This window comes from Pagrus major, chromosome 19, assembly GCF_040436345.1.
Source record: "Pagrus major chromosome 19, Pma_NU_1.0".
NCBI classification, from domain to species: Eukaryota; Metazoa; Chordata; class Actinopteri; order Spariformes; family Sparidae; genus Pagrus; species Pagrus major.
In genome coordinates this window covers 12,055,021-12,071,623 of record NC_133233.1, presented here as the reverse complement: position 1 = coordinate 12,071,623, position 16,603 = coordinate 12,055,021, and the positions used below count along the sequence as shown (strand labels likewise).

Sequence of the window (16,603 nt, the reverse complement as noted above, 5' to 3'; positions counted from 1 at the left end):
TTCCACCACTGCTTCAGGCCACATACTTCCTCCATTTACTGTCAAAACATCCTCAACCCTTCACTCTGACTTCACCCAGGCCTGGTCAGACTGTTAACACACGGACAGCTCGCAGTATGAACACCACCATCCGTCCATCACTGCCCTGACAGTCTAATAAACCTAACATCTGAGCGACACATAACACACATTCACACCAGCTGCTTATATGAGCCAGGAGGGCAGAGCATAAGTCTGCAGCATTAGACACACTCACACTTTCCAGAGGCCTTTATCAGAGGAGGCAGAGCTCTGAATCATCAGCCCTGAGAGGACAGCGGAGCAGCCAGCATCTGCAACAACACCCGCTGAAGACAAAAGGTGCAGATACCGAGCATCAGTCACAGAGATAAAAGCTACGGCAAGGGCGAGGGATACATCTCATCCTTTTTTGAGATACTGATCAGAAAGCAAAGCTGGCGGCGGACGAGACACAAAGCAGGGTGGAGGAGGGGGATGTGGAGCAGGCTGACGAAGGGCCAGACTGCCCAGCAGGCAGGGACTCCCCCGGGCCGCTTGGCAAGATAGTGCGTGTTGAGCTGGAGTGGGAGATCCCCATGTCGGTGACGCTGCCCGTCGAGGTGCAGCCCGACCCGGCGCACCAACCCTTTCCCTTCCTGGACACGACACTGGCCGACCTGGGCATCCAAGAGTGAGTCTGCTCTCAGTGTGACGGGTCTTTAAAAACAGCAATCTGATGCAGATTGATGAACAAGTTTATGTGTTTATGTGTGTGCAGGTCAGAGGTGAAGGAGAGGGTGGTGTGGGTAGACACCAAGAAGACGCAGGTTAAGAACAAAGCAGGGAAGCTGAAGGAGAAAGAGATCACTATCCTAGAGGTATGAAGGAAGACATCTTTTAGATCCATTTTGAGCTTTTTTTTCCACATGGAAGCAAACTGGAGGATGTCTGAGGCCGGTAAAGAAGTAAAATCTTGTTTCCTCTTGTAGGTGAGAGTGAAAGCCCAGAAGCCTGGTGACAAACAGCTCCAGGAGGTACTGTACAGCACCGAGGCCCACACCGACCGCTCCTTCTGCCGCACAGGGATGGATATCCTGCCCTGGAAACAAACATCTACAGGTCTGGAAATGCTGCAATTTTACACCTGTTAGTTCAGATTTGTTGATTATCTGTGCAGCTGTGAGCTCATAGTTCACACCATGATGGAAGATTTATTTCTGTATGAGCACAATCAGCCCTGCCTCAGTCTGCGGCGACCTCTCAGATAACGGCTGAACTGTCAGACTGATGTAGATCACAGCTGTGTGCCAGAGCCTCGGGCAGTGCAATGAGATCATCGGTGTCCAGATAAAACCTTTGACCTCACACCATCAGGCACTTGTGAAAATCTGTTTGACTTGTCCCACTCACAACCAATTATTTGTTTTCTTTACAAGTGATAGAATGAGGGGCTTCAAGTTGTTGTGTGACTAAAGCTGATGTAAAAAACAGAAATAGAGACACTAATAATAATAATCATAGACCTGACTGGATCCTTTCAGTTGTGTTGTATGTACAGCTTCATAGGGCTATTTCCATATCTGCTACAAGGGTGTGGTATTTGTCCCTCTCATCATTAGCACATACAGATACATCTATATGATTTAAAATAAAAAACCTTTTTCTGTCTGTGTCAGGGGAGAACGGACTGGCGCCAGTTCAGATGACCATGGCGTTGGAAAACCAGCAGCCTGAAGTTAGCGAGGCCCAGGAACAACGGGAAATCTGAGGACAGTCACCATCACAAGTCCACTGCAAAGCACAGTTTTGAACTCCATTTTGAATTCAGGATGCAAGTTCGCCTTTATTTAGAAGATTCAAAGTAATCAGTTTCTCTTTCTACAGTGAGGCGAGGTTGAATGGCTTGAAATTAACAGCATGGCGAAACTAGATATTCGTAGCGTTTGTAAAAATCTCTTGCACTTGTCAAATAGTTGTTTTTTTTAACAGACTGAACAGAAACAGCACCGATAGAGACGGGCTGGTTCAAACTGAGCTGCAGTAAGCACTAACACAGTGTACAGAGGATAAACTAATTGCTGTTGCTTTTCTTTAAGTATGGAACAACTGAGTGTGGCCTATAATTAGCTCAGTATTGTGTCACTGGGGAGTTCATACAACAAACAGCCCATTAGGGACACCCCTCTGCATGCAGCAGATACATCTCAGAGTAAGGCAACACTAGCGGAGAACGCACAGGGATGAAAACATTACAGTACACTGCCTTACACCGGGAGATGGGAATGAAAAATGAAATTTATCAGGAGATCAAATTCATTGCTTCACACTCAGATAGCCAGAAGTCTTCAAACAGTGGCAAAAACAGGACAGTTGCAGTTAATAGAAGCACTTCACAGGAATGACAGGCAAACGAAAAACAAAGGTAACAACACAGGATGATAGACCTGAACTCTTAAAATAATAAAAATTCAACATAGCATGCATATAGGCAAATAAATTAAAAGTTAATAACTGCTGAATGTGACAATGACTACAGTATATTAGAACAGGTTGAAGTGCTGTATTTAGATCAGTTTAGGGAATCGTCTCAAATAACTGTCCAGTTTTCCACCCACAGTATCAAAATGTATTGTTTTGGGCTGGCTTTCACACAAGAGTGGAAGGGTGTGTGTGTTGTGTGTGCTACGAGGCAGAGATGGCCGCGCTGAGTTTGGCCTGCTGCTCTCCAGGAAGTGACGTCATAGCTGCTTGGAAGTCTGCGGAATGGTGCTGGGCAAACTGTTTGATTAGCATGGCAGAAGTTGTCTGGGTCTCTGTGAAGGGAAGAAAAAAAGAAGAGTTGACAGATGACACTGAAGATAGATGAGCAACAGAAGAGCAATGTGCAGGGACTGACTGAGGAGGCTGAATGAGGGGAAACATTCAAAGTTTTTCTTTTTTCAATAAAAACAGATAGCTTAAAACTAATGTGTTTGAGTATTCAGTTGAGTTAACAGAAAGTACACAGGCCACTGAAAATGAGACCCGTTACCAAACAAATCTTCACCTTCATCAACATCTTTGTTGCCAAGGACATGACTGGAAGCAGCGACAATGGGCTTCATTAGCTTCACAACCTGAAAGGGAGGAAAATGATTTTAAAAACCATGGTAACAACACTCAATATTAGTCTGTCTGAGAAACAAAATTGCAAGGATTGCAATGGAAGCATGTGATGTTTGTTAAAAATGCTTGTTCTGAATCAAACGTTTAGCTTTGTGCATCCAGTTCAAATCTATATGTCTTGTGTAATTGCTGAAGTTTGTCTAAATTCTTCGGGATTGCATGACCTACAGAGTGAGAATTTGCTGTATGCATGTATAATGTGTTGTAGTAATACTGTATAAAGCATGGCAACATGGAATAAAATAAATGACTGAAAGATTGGCCTGATAGTGGTCCATCTGTACAGAGCATACTGTATGTCGGGATCATTCTAAATATTTGAACAGCTGCTCCAACATCAGTAATGTAGAATTATCCTTCACCTTCTGCTTCTGTTTGTGTTTGTAGAAAAACATTTCAGTGTCATGAGATATCTGCTCTTTCAGGCATGAGAACATATAAAGAGGAGTTATAAACACGTTACATAATGTCACCATGAGTTTGCCTGAATATCTGGATTTTCTATCACAATTAAACAAAATTGCAAGGACAGTTTTCTACAATGGCATTTTAGAAAGGGCCATTGTAGGTACAGAAAAAAACAACTTAAATTTAACACTTAAATTTCAGAGAGTTTTTTTCCCCGCACAAATGTATAATATTTTATTAAAATCTGAGAGAATAGTAGAGATTTTTCCACATAAATGTGAGTTTTTCTTTGTGAATTTACCAGTTCGGCGTCAGAGAATATCCAGTTTTTCCCCTCATAGATTTACTACTTAAATCCCGGAAATTCTGAGCTTCTCTCTAAATATTACCCTCCTCGGCTTCATGATTATTATTTTATTTTATTTTAAACCTAAGACATGTCAAAGTTTTCTCGAAAGCAGGAAAGTGTCACATATGAACAAACTGAAGTTTTTGAAGTTATTACTACTCATGTTACTGTCTTGGATCCCAATGGAGACTTCTCCACAGATTATAATACCAGATGTAAATTGTGTTTGTACTGTACCAGAGCAGGACTGTTAGTGTAGAGCATAGCCATGCAGCTGAACACTGTCTTGTTCTCCTCCATGTCCTCTTTGAGGGGAAGACGATCAACCAGAGCAGGCAAAACCTGTGAAAGAGGACACGGTGTGATCTGGCTGAACCACCTAAACACCTAAATGTGTAGTCCGCAGTAAGAATCACTTGTAGTGAGCTGTAAATATACCTGCTCCAGAGGGACAGCTTCCACATTGCTCAAGATCATCCTGCAGAGGGCAGCACACAGGTTGTCAATCACCCTGAGGTCTGACTCTTTGGTCAGCAGGTTGGAAAACACAGACAGCATCATGGGATAGTCTCTGGAACACACTTCATTAAGGAACAGCTGTATGTGATGTTTATGGGTGAAATCACACACCCACGCTCACAGAAACGCACACAAGTAAGAAGGATACGTCACAACGATGGGTCCAGCTGCCTGGGCCAGACATCCCAGTCCGAACACGCTGTTGTTGCGAACCTCTGCATCGCTGTCCTTCGTTCCAGCTACCAGCACGGGAAGCAGGCGATTGGACAGGCGGCCTGCCAAGCCCTGCCCGCCGGACACGCTCCCAAGGGCCTGCAGGATTTCTCCAATCGTTCCCACAGAGAAGGAGCGGTCTGCCACTGTGCACGACGATTTCTTTTGAGACAGAGAAAATGATTTAGTGTGATACTGACACCAAGGCATTACTTTGTGGCAGCACACCTGACTAAGGGTGTCTACAGATATCAGATACATGTAATGCTTTTTATATTTTATATTGCCAGCAGATAAGCGCAAGTATAAAGTAAAAAGACTGTATTACGTGGTAGGTTTGAAGATTTGTAATATCAGAAATGTGAAATTTAACGCAGAAGAGCTTGACTCATTTTGACAAAAAGAAATAAAAAGATGGATAAATTAAATGAGATAACATGTTTGTGGCAATTAAACAAATTCACTATTTAATTACTTTTAAGGACTAATACTCATCAAATTGAATTCAATACATTTGAAGACTTTTCAAGGACCTGCAGACGTTTATTAATACTTGTTGTAGGCTTGTACCATTATGACTTGAGATCCTACCCCAGTTCTACAATAATGACTCCAGAAAAGTGTCTCCTTGCTGTAGTTGAGAATTCAGTCGATAAGGAGCTTGTTTTGTAGAAGAAAAGACCTTCATGGCACTTTCTGAATTTAAGCTATCAGTCAAAGTTTGGTTTCAGAAAATGACCCTGTAGTTGCGAAGAGTTGCTGCACTTTGTAAGAAATGAACAGCTGCAGTTTAAGAAGGTACTGTATCACTAAGAGACAGAACTGGGAAAATGTGTTTGAATTAACAGACTTCTGTTTAACTCCTGTGCTGGTCAGTAGGTCCAGACTCACAGCTTTGCTCATGATAAGAGGCAGCAGGTCATTGAGGAAAGGGGCGAACTGGTCTGCAGGCACAGAAGAGGCCAACAGGGGAATTCCCTCCCCGGCAAACTCCAGGAGCATTGCATCGTACTCCGCCTGAACCAGAAAACACATCAACAGGAGGCACATTGAGCAAACTAACAGTCATGTGGACACAAACATTTGGAAATAATTAATAAAAAAGCCATTTCTGATCAAAATCTAGAGGGATTGAACCATCCACATGGTTTATCCACAATAACACCAACTGCTCTAATGTGGTAACACTCAAGTATTGATCACCTGTATATCTGTAGATGGGTTTTAAAAAGGTTGTGACAGTGAAAGAACCACTAACCTGTTGTTCTTCATCATCAGCTTCATCAACACCACCGCCCTGACAAGCAGCCTGAACAGCGAGGAAAGAAAGAATGACAATGGTTGAGGGTTACTAGGACAACATCAGTGATCTGAGCTTATAAAGTCATTTCCCTCCCCTCACCTTTTTCTTGAGCACATCACGGATGACATAGCTGATCTCCTTGAGTCGTGAAGGGTTCTTGAAAACCTCTTCCTTGCAGGACTTGATGACACTGTTCATGGTTTCCAGGACGGCCATCACAACCTGCCGCTCCTGCTCTGTTCGCACAGTTTCCAAAAAGCAGGGAATGACCACATCCAGCAACTTCAGCAGGGCTAGGGGAGGCGATAAAGTTCAAATTCAGTAAAGGCAAGTGCAGTGATGTCTGTTTGACACAGTCTAAAAACAACTAGCTGACCTCAACATTACAGTTTAAAATGGTATATAATCTTACAGTACATATCTGTTGAGACATCATTTTCCCCCTTTGATGTTGTTCATTAATAATCCCCACTGCAGCAGTGAGCAGCACTGCCCATTTCTTTATTTCATTCAATAGTGTAGAGTTCTAGAGAAGAAAGGCTTTACCCTGGTGGTTGGACTCAGTGGGATTCTCCATCCATACTTTGTGCTGAGCTCGACAAAACTGGCCCATGGCTCCGAAAGCTGCCCTGCGGACGTCCTCATGGGGAAACTAAGGAGGGAAGGAAGTGAGGGAGATCCCCACACACACACACATAAGGTGATAGATTAACAGGGGTCATGAATAGAGAGACAAAGTACCTAATATTCAGAAGTGTAAAGAAAAGACACAAATTCCAGGATTGTAGCCTGATTTCCAGTTGCCAACAGATTTGGAGATTGTGGACAGAGGCCCCAGATCAGAGGCAAATTTGCACTTTCTCGCTCCCGTGGGCAACGATTGCTATGTGTGAGCTGTTCAAAGACACAATTCGAGAACTCACTGATGCCACAGACATCTGCTGGATATGTAACAGGCTGACATCTGGCTGTGTCAAGGAGTCATGCAATGAGCTATGGCCTAGATGTTCCTCCCTGAACACAGTCTCATCATGCATTCATTTGAACAGTGCGTGCACAATAATACAGATTGTACTAGAATACATCATTATAACAAAGGCTTTTCTGTATTTGTAACCTTGCCTTCCTTTCTGAACCACATTACAAGCAGGAAACTCATTTTAATTTCATCATTTATTTATCTCCAACTCTTGCACCCTTATTCCTTTATTTTTCTTTTTTCGCTGCAAACCAGGGCACAAAAATCTTGGACCACTTGTTTGGAGACCAGACAGTCTTGTTGAGGACTCCTCCTGGTCAACTCTCTTGAAATGTGTGATCCCCTGTCGCTAATCTGTCTGGTAGTGAGCGAACCACAACAACTTCAAAATAACTGATTACTGGACAGAAAATTGTGTAGTGTCAGTACTGCGGCGACATAGTCATTTTGTTGATGATAATTTACCAGATGGAATCTTTGTGTTATAGTACCAATAGTCATCCCCACAATATTGTCGCAATATCGATAAAAGGTATTTGGTCATAAAATACTTTGATATTTGAATTTCTCACTCTCACATTTATAAAGTGCTTTTGAGGAGATTTCAAAATATCTAGATTTACCGTGTTTTATAGCCCAAAAAACATTCCAGTGCTATTTTTAGGCTGTATCACCCAGCCCGAACAGGAGTATTCATCTAACGAGCATGTCTTTTGACATGGGATACCCACGCAAGCACAAGAAGAGAAAGACCACAGCCGACTCCTCAGTGAGTTTTAAACCAGGACCATTTGGTTGTGAGCCGAAAATGCTGACCAAAGGACCGGCTTGCCGCGACCGAGTCACAAAACAACTTCACAATACAATTTGTTTTATAATAGCTAGTTCCTTACAATTCCGAAGATAGACTGAGAAAAGAAAAACTGGTCCTGACAAAAGCTGTATTAACATGACGTATAAATGAAAAATTATTATCACTCAGCCAAAGAACACTGTTCCTATGCTACTGCAATGTGAAAATTTCTTGTTGTGGGTAGGTTTTTCTATTGTTTATTAGCCACAATTTCCACAGGGTCTTTAACCTTTGATGTTGATGTTAAAAAAACAAATCTTATCACTAATGGTATGGTCAAATCATGAAAAATGGAATTAGCCAACTAATTTTAAGTAACTCTCCTGGATACCTTTAAAAGCTTACTTTATATAACAACATAAGTCATGTTGAGTTCAAGACTGGCATCATAGATCTACATACAGACATTTCCATTTACAAACACACATAAAACCACTGAGACACAATTTATGCACAAATACAGACCACAGGGTGCCCTTCATAGTACATTAGACAGAGGACAGCCGAGCAGCCAGCCAGAGTGACTTACATCTCTCATCTCGTAAACCTGCTGGAAGCTCGACTCCAGGAAGGGCTGGAAGGCAACGCTGTCGGGGGGAAACACAGAAGTTAAAACAAGAAAGAAATGCCTGACAGGAAGTTAGTGTAACAGATATCTAACAAAACTTAGACTGAAAATAAATATTCAACATGACTACATACAAACTTGAGTTTGGGAGATAACTGCACACATATTACTATAATAACTGTGGGTTTGGTAACATTACAACATATCAGAACTGTCATGTAAATAACTCTGTTACCCGGTGCTGAAGGCAATCTCTCCCAGTGCATCACAGGCATCCTCCTTCTCATCGATGTAGGCGTTTTCCACACTGAACCTGAGAGATGAGTAGACATGATCTTACATGGAGTGACAGCAGTCTTTTACTCAATATGGTTAGTAAATATACATGCGTGTTTGCATGTACATGTGTGTGACCCCCTACCCTGCAACATCATGTATATCTGTCTCAGTATCATCTTCTAGAAAATCATCAACATCTTTTTCTCCCTCGTTGTTGTCATCATCATCATCTTCATCCAGAAGGACAAAGGTCTTGTCCTCCTCGAGGTGTGCCTGAAGAGAGGAAGGTGAGAAGTGAAATGCTGTTCTGTTATTTATGTTATGAATAGCATGTAGGTTTCGCAGTGTTGTCTGTGTGATTTATACCGTAATGCCTTCATTGGACTTGAGGGCGAGGAGCATGACTGTTGTGATGGCAGTGAGGTGAGGTGTCAGGCAGTCAGGGCTCACTGTGGATACAGCAGAGTATAGACTGTACCTGACGGGGGGAAGGGCAGAGAGAGGTGAAGCAAAGGTTACAGGAAACAAAGGATTTATGCTATTATACAGTATACTATTATTATTTTTTTTGTTCAAATAATAGAAATGATGTGTACTCATGTATTTTCTATTTTACAGTCAATGCTTTCAACTAACAGATTTTGTGTGTGTGGACTGGTTAATTGAGTGGAGAAAAAAAAAACATTCACAGGCTAAGTTACATACGTGCAGCGTCTCAAGTCAGGGTCATCAATGGTGTCAGTGAGGTTGAGGCCCAGTCGAACACACTCTGCAGCAAGAGGGCTGAAGACATCTTTGCCGATGGTACGGGCCAGCACAGAGAGAGTATCTGACGGCAACAGCAAAAGATGATCAACTTCGTTCATTCATACTTTTGAATTTCTTCCCATGTGAGATGCAATTTTTGCTACCAGGGATAAGTAGTAAAAAATGTGTTTTCTCCTAAATGTACATACATCACAACTTCTTCCTTTTTGGAGGGGGTTTACTTACCCAAGGACTGTGTTTGCAGAGACCTCATTTCCTCTGTGGTGGTCGTCAGGAAGCCCTTCAGGCTTTCAATAACTGGAGGGAAGTAGGGCACCAGCAGCTCCTTGGCAGCATTGGCTGATAAGACATTGATTCACAATAAGTGCTCAGGTCACTTTATTTTGATCCAAGCAGTAGATCCAACAGTTGATATTGCACTAACAACAAACATTTGACCAACAATCATTCAGCCAGAAATGAGTGGGCGTCTTGTTTGGCTAGAACAGTCCTCCACATCAGAAATACACTTCATAAGCTAAATAATCGTATAGACTTTTTTAGTGTTTGAATTTGGAAGAAAATCAAACACTGCCAAAGTGAGATATATGGCGGTATGCTTAACCTTTAGCTGACATAGTCACCCAGAAAAAAATGCTCGATAATTTTCTAGTGCAGGTCCTTGGAGAAATCTTCAGCAGCTTCTTACCTATGGCACCGATGGCTGACACAGCAAGCTCTTTTATCTTGAGGTTTTCAGTGTTGTTAAGGGCAGACAACATAGTCTCCATCAGGGTGGGCAAGTAGGGCTCAATATCTGCTCCTGTTTAGAGATATGGAAAGAGGAGCTAAAGTAAACAAAGTGAAGATAGATCCTGTTTCAAATAACTTTGAATGACAAAACAAATCATGGATAATAATAAATTACATATAATGATTTTTTTAAAAACCAAATAAGCTCAATTAGCTTACTGTTTTTTTTTTTTTACTGATTTGTTGGAATGTGTGGCTTCAGGAAAGTTAATGAATGAATGCATGAATGAATGAATGAATGAATGAATTTCACAAAGCATGCAGGTTCTATGGTGTGATCGCATGAACGCTATTTCAGCTTACCTAGGTTCTCCATGAAATTCTCCAGGGCATAAAATGCCTTAGTAACATGGCCAACCTTGGCTTGGTTACAGGAAGAAAGGTAGCCCAACAGCAAAGGCATCAGGTCCGAACAGTACTTGCTCACTTCAGGCTGGGAAGAAAAGGTGGAAAACAAAGTGAACAACAGAAGAATTACACATTATTATTTCTTAACCATACTAATGCTTAACCATACTAATGCAGCAGTAAGCAGTACCCTGTATAAAAGTGAGTCGATGCCACGAGATGCTGTATTGTAATGTAATTTGTATCCACTGCTACATATACAGTCTCAAGTCTGAATTGTCAAAGCATTCAATGGTTTTAAAGCACACAAATATTTGCAGATAACAACATCGATTTGTAAACACTAATTAAAAATATAATTTTTGAAAAATCCAAGTAATTAAGTGTAAGCAGAGAGAAAAAAAAAGAATGTTATGTAACTGTGATGTGAGTGTTGACTCACCTGTAAGTGTTCAGAGAACTGTCCCAGGGCAAAAAGGCCGGCACTGCGCACAACCTGATCAGAGTCGGAAAGACTCTGGCACACCGTCTGCAGCATAGATGACAGCATCCTAACATACATCGAGACAAAAGGTGAATATTTTCAAATCCTGATGACTGTTATTAGTCAGCCAACAGACCATCCATATCAAAGAATATACATCGATCAGCCACAACATTAAAACCACTGACAGGTGACATGAATAACATTGATCATCTCATCACAATGCAATGTTCTGCTGGGAAACCTTGGGTGCTGGCATTCATGTGAATGCCACTTGACACGCACCACCCATCCAAACACTGTTGTTGACCAAGTACACCCCCTCATCACAAAACACTACCCGATGGCAGTGGCCTCCCAGCAGGAAAATGTGCCCTGACACACCGCAAACACTGCTCAGGAACAGCTTGAGGAACACAATGAAGGGCCCAAGGTGTTGACCGGGCCTCCAAATTCCCCAGATCCCAATCTGATTGAGCATCTGTAAGACGTGATGGAGCAGGTCTGATCCATGGAGGACCCACCCCCCAACATACAGGACCCAGAGGATGCACTATAAAACGCCCTGGTGCCAGACACCACAGGACACCCTCAGAGGTCTTAAGTCCATGTCTTGACAGGTCAGAGCTGTTTTGGCTGCACAAGGGGAACCTTCACAATATTAGGGAGGTGGTCATAATGTTATGCCTGATCGGTGTATGTTCTACAGGAAATAAATTATTTTTTAAAAAGATATGGAGACGTATTTCTTGGTCAACTGGACGTACTTGGTGCGTATGTGGTCAGCACATCCTTCAGCCAGCACAGCAAGACACATGAGACCTCCCTTCCTCTGATAGGAGTTTTCACTGGCAAGGCAGGCTTGAGCCAGGGGCATCTAAAACACAAGACACAATGCAACACTTTGTTAAGAGGCAGGTACCTGAGTCAGGGTTATTTAAATACTCAATGCATTTTAAAGATTCATCAAGACCCTTAAAAAAAATGAAAAGGAAAGGTCACCAGAACATAACACATCTTTTACTGTTCACATCGACATCTGGTTGACTTACCAACTGTTGAAACAGTTTCTCTGGGGGCATATGAAGAGCCATGGTGTCAATAATCTGAAAATACAACAAAAAGGATACATCAAGTTTAATCCTCAATGAATCAACTAAAGCTTTTGCAACAGATATTTTGTTACACAACGAAAGATTACAATGAATATCAACACAAATAACCACCTGAGCAGCACAGTGTTTGGGATTGTCATTGTCTGTGCCATCTCCGCTGTCATCCTCCTCATCCTCTGGGTCGTGCTCACCAGGTGGTGGAGCTGCAACTAGCACAGGGAAAATAGCCTGCAGGATGGGGTTCAGCAGCTTCTGCTTCAGCACAGTCTGCAAAGTATAGAAAAAGATTTAGATTTGTTTATTATTTAGTCGGAATGATGTTATTAAGCCAAGCACAAGCTAGCTGACTCTGAATGTCATTTGCCAGAAGAGCACATCTTTTGTTGGCATGCAATAAAAAGAGGACTTTTTATACTAGATTTAGGTGAAGAAGGTGTGCCGTTTATGTCTTTGTTCCATCTGTACCTCTGAAAGTTATTATATGCACTACCAATGACATAATGAACTCATTTGCATTCAGAGTAAAAACGTACAACAGTAAAAGTAATAACTGTGCCAAGGTTTGCTACTATCAATGCATAAAACTTTACTTTTGCTACATGTCTGTGAAAATCAAGACAAAACTGAGGGACAGCTGCCCACCCACCATCTTCCCTGAGGAATAAAACATCCAGAAGGGTTAAGGTGCACCGTGACCACATGTACTACAGACACTTGTTGTCATGTTCTTAATCCTTATTACTCATCACAAACTGAAGGACAGATAGAGGTCATCTATTTACAGCAGCTGATGTGTTACTTTACCTTGCTCTTCAGCTTGATGAGGAAGGCAATACAAGAGAGTGCTTTCACCCGCAGAGAGTCACTCAGCGTGGTGTCACTTCCCACCTGACACAAACAAACATATGTTGTTAGAAATTCTCAAGTGAACTCAGGCGTTATTGTTCAGTTCAGAAGTGAAAATAAAATTAAGGAACACAAAGTTGGGAAGTGAAGACAGAGTTCAGACATTCAGCTCCCACCTCCAGGCAGAAGTGGACCATCTCGGTAACATGAGGGACGATGATGGACACCTCGCTCTCCATGAGCTCATTAAACACCTCCATAGCCTCGCTGGCTTGGTCCTGCGTGGACAAAGGGAATACCAATAATTTAACAGACTGATTTTCCTTAAATACACTTCACTGACAATACACATAGCAATACTTTAATATGTAAAATATCTTTCAACATATTACAATGTACCTGATCAGCCTTGATGAGGTGTTTCAGAGCGACAATCAGGCTTGGGATGATAGAACGCATCAGGTTCTGTAGGGAAGCAAAATGAAACTCATGAAAGTCATTTCTCTCTGTTCCTACCATATATCAAAACCAAAGCAGTAACACTGCCTCACCATTTCTTCTGTGCCAGTATATGCAGTGATGGCTGTGAGGGTGAGGATGCAGTAGTACAGGGCTGTTGGGTTATTGTGGTCCTGCAGCACAGTACTGAACAGCTGTAGCAGCTGGCAGTAGTGAGGCTTGAAAGGCTCTGGGTTGGACTCCATCACCTTATTGAGCAGCAGGAGGCCAACCTGTCAGGAAAGAAGAGTGATATTGAAAGGCTGTTATTGAGCATGTTATACAATATAGCAGGAGATGGAATTCTCTATAAAACTCTGAACAAACTGTAACTCTTCACCCACAAAATAAAATCAACTGCGCCAAAATATAGGCAGTGTTTTGTTTTCACTTGATCATTAAGTTTCAAATCTGGCAACTTTGAAACAGCTATCTTGTATCCTGTCTTTAGAGAAATTAATTGTGGTATTCATGCAAGCTTGAATATCAACACCAATCTGTAGCCACACCTTATAAATAGATGTTCAGCCATAAACAAAAACAGCTTAATGGTAAAGTAGTAGATAAATGAACCTTATCTAACTTCGTAGTTTTTCAGTGAGTCCTGTACCTGTCTGTCATGAGGGTTGCTGCTCTTGGTGGACTGGTTGAGGAGCTGCAGCAGGGCAGGCCAGCGGTCTGGTGTCTCATGTTTAACCATCACTGCGCACAGTTGGGAGAGCGAGTGCTGCACTGTGTGCCTGCATACACAGACAAGAGTTATGGTTCATTCATACATGACATTACACAAGTGTTTAAAGTTATGTGTGGCCAGACATATTTGAGGTTACATTTCATTTGTGTCATTAGAAATCTGGGTAATTTTGGACAAGCTGACTGAATACTTACTCTGCTTCCTGCATGAATGCCTGCAGCACCACTGCCTTGAGGCTGCATGAATGAAGGCAAACATCACAATTAAAACTTATTTTCAACTGAATTTCAATTATAACAACTGGGTGTAGTTTTAAAATAAAGTACAATTATTCACTGGAAAAAGTAATGACCAACCTCTCTCTGTCATTGGGGCTAATCTTCTTCCAGTGTTTCTTCACTCTCAACCTCAGCATCACAGCAGCTGACTGACGAATCTAAGAGGTAAAGTCAGGAAAAGATTTTAGGAGAGCTGACTCTCTCTCTCTCTCTCTCTCTCTCTCTCTCTCTCTCTCTCTCTCTCTCTCTCTCTCTCTCTCTCACACACACACACACACACACACACACACACACACTTGGATACCATAGGATTAATCTATTCTCTCACTGCTCACACACACACTCTCTCTCTCTCTCTCTCTCTCTCACACACACACACACACACACACACACACTTGGATACCATAGGATTAATCTATTCTCTCACTGCTCACACACACACAATACCTGAGGGTTTTGGGAGCCACTCATGACAGCACACAGGGCTGGTATAATGGCTGGGTCTTTGAACGCCTGTTTCAGCTGGGCTGTGGCCTGAAAGGAGACAAAAGAGACCTCACTAAGTTGGCTGGCTGCCACAAATAACTATACATTCATGGAGAAATCACATGGCATCAAGACATATCAAAAACGTGCAGCCAAATGGCTCAAGCCTTCATTTTCCTGCTTTAAAGTGAAGTTTAAGTCACCTATTGTTACAGCTAATGAGGTCAGAACACATTGGTGCTAAACAGCCATGACCACTTGTTTGACAGTTAGCTAGCCGTTCGTCAGCAGACGTTAACTTAGCGTTAGCCGGTTTTGCTAGCGTGATTCGATAACCGTTAGTGAGTTTTCTTACTTACAAACTAAAGCTAACTTAAACACTTAAACTTAAACACTTAAACTTAAACACTTAACTCAAACACTTAACTTAAACACTTAACTTAAACAAAGTCATTTGTGGCGTTACCTGCTGAATAACTGCATTGTCAGGCTGTGTCAGCTGCGAAAGAATTTGCTCCAGTTCCTCTGTCATCTTGACGGCTCCGTGCTATTCGGTTAACTATTCTGCTGTCTGTCAATATTTCTGATAAATCTGGCTCGATGTGATCAAGGTGTCCTGTCGCGGTGTGGTTCCCAACGTCGTCCCAAGTACGCTACACCTGTCAAATATGTAAACAACGCCTCTGTGCTCGCTCGCAACCGAGCTTGTCCTGAAACTTTTTAAAAAGTCGGGTGTGTCTGAAGTTGTGAAGCCGACAGAGAGAGTGTGACAGATTCGAGCCTCTTGCTCGGTCTGGTCCGTTAGTGCTCCAGCACGCGGGGCAGAACCGGTGCCAGGAGCTCCATGTGAGTCGAGTTAAAGGGCCCTGCAGCTCTCAGTGTTTTCAGTGTGATAGAAACAAACAGCGCCCCCAGCGGAGAGGAGGGCGCGGTGCGACAGTTTAATATCAGCGGAGAGTAATCAAGTATATTCAGTGATCCTGTGTAACTTTGAGGTACTTGTGCACGACTTTGGTTTTTACAGTTTAATGCTACTTTATACTTTACTCCACTACATGTTAGAGGGAAATGTTGGGGGAAATATTGGACCAATATTGTAGTTTTACGCCATCACATTTATCTTTACATACAAAACATACACTCAGTTGACAGTTATTTAGGCACACCTGGCTTCAATAATGCTGTTTTGCAATAAATCCTCCCCTTACAAAGGTTATAATGTTCATGTTTTTATTGACAGATTTGTGTTTGTTATTTAACCTAGCCACAATGATATATGATATCAGTTTATATGATCCTAAGAGCTAGACCAATAAAATTGCCAGATCAATATATCGACTGGCAAGGCTGATATGTTGCAGTACAGAAATGGGCTGCAATGTGTTGATTTTTGATGTAAATATAATTTACAACACTGAAAAGGACCATTCTATATAGTGAGTACTTTTGATACTTAAGTACATTCAGCAGATTATACTTTCAATCTACAACTTTTACTTGTAATCAAGTATTTATCTGTTGCTACTTTTACTAAAATAAAGGACCTGAGCAGTACTTCTTCCACCACTCATTGAAAAAAATTACCAATTAAACTACAGAAAGGGATTATATTAAAAGTGTCTTATGGTTGCGGGCTACAGTCACCTGGGAAAAGTGAC

The 16,603-nt window shown here is 42.0% G+C and overlaps 1 protein-coding gene across 1 annotated transcript; it reads right to left on the bottom strand.

Annotated features, from left to right (window-relative positions):
* Window positions 1–1,816: 1,816 nt before the first annotated feature.
* On the bottom strand, window positions 1,817–15,758 carry ipo4 (importin 4). The gene is made up of 30 exons (XM_073488557.1): window positions 15,412–15,758; window positions 14,907–14,993; window positions 14,538–14,617; window positions 14,376–14,417; window positions 14,098–14,227; window positions 13,541–13,720; window positions 13,389–13,454; window positions 13,166–13,267; window positions 12,948–13,031; window positions 12,255–12,410; window positions 12,081–12,134; window positions 11,796–11,905; window positions 10,987–11,095; window positions 10,500–10,629; window positions 10,093–10,206; window positions 9,630–9,743; window positions 9,342–9,465; window positions 9,003–9,114; window positions 8,779–8,909; window positions 8,593–8,670; window positions 8,319–8,376; window positions 6,504–6,609; window positions 6,057–6,250; window positions 5,913–5,963; window positions 5,546–5,671; window positions 4,590–4,816; window positions 4,361–4,493; window positions 4,160–4,264; window positions 3,047–3,116; window positions 1,817–2,813 (listed from the first exon to the last, which is right to left on the bottom strand). Exons 1-30 carry the CDS (start codon window positions 15,475–15,477, stop codon window positions 2,683–2,685), a joined length of 3,270 nt encoding a protein of 1,089 aa, XP_073344658.1. The 5' UTR covers window positions 15,478–15,758; the 3' UTR covers window positions 1,817–2,682.
* Between the last annotated feature and the right edge of the window lie 845 nt (window positions 15,759–16,603).

Excerpts from the sequence above, each read along its gene's own strand:
- ipo4 (XM_073488557.1), bottom strand. The coding sequence starts at position 15,477 with ATGACAGAGGAACTGGAGCAAATTCTTTCGCAGCTGACACAGCCTGAC. Across the intron at positions 10,630-10,986 it reads AGTTCTCTGAACACTTACAG|CCTGAAGTGAGCAAGTACTG; the intron begins GTGAGTCAACAC and ends TTTTCTTCCCAG. Across the intron at positions 8,377-8,592 it reads GAGATTGCCTTCAGCACCGG|CGTTGCCTTCCAGCCCTTCC; the intron begins GTAACAGAGTTA and ends TCCCCCCGACAG.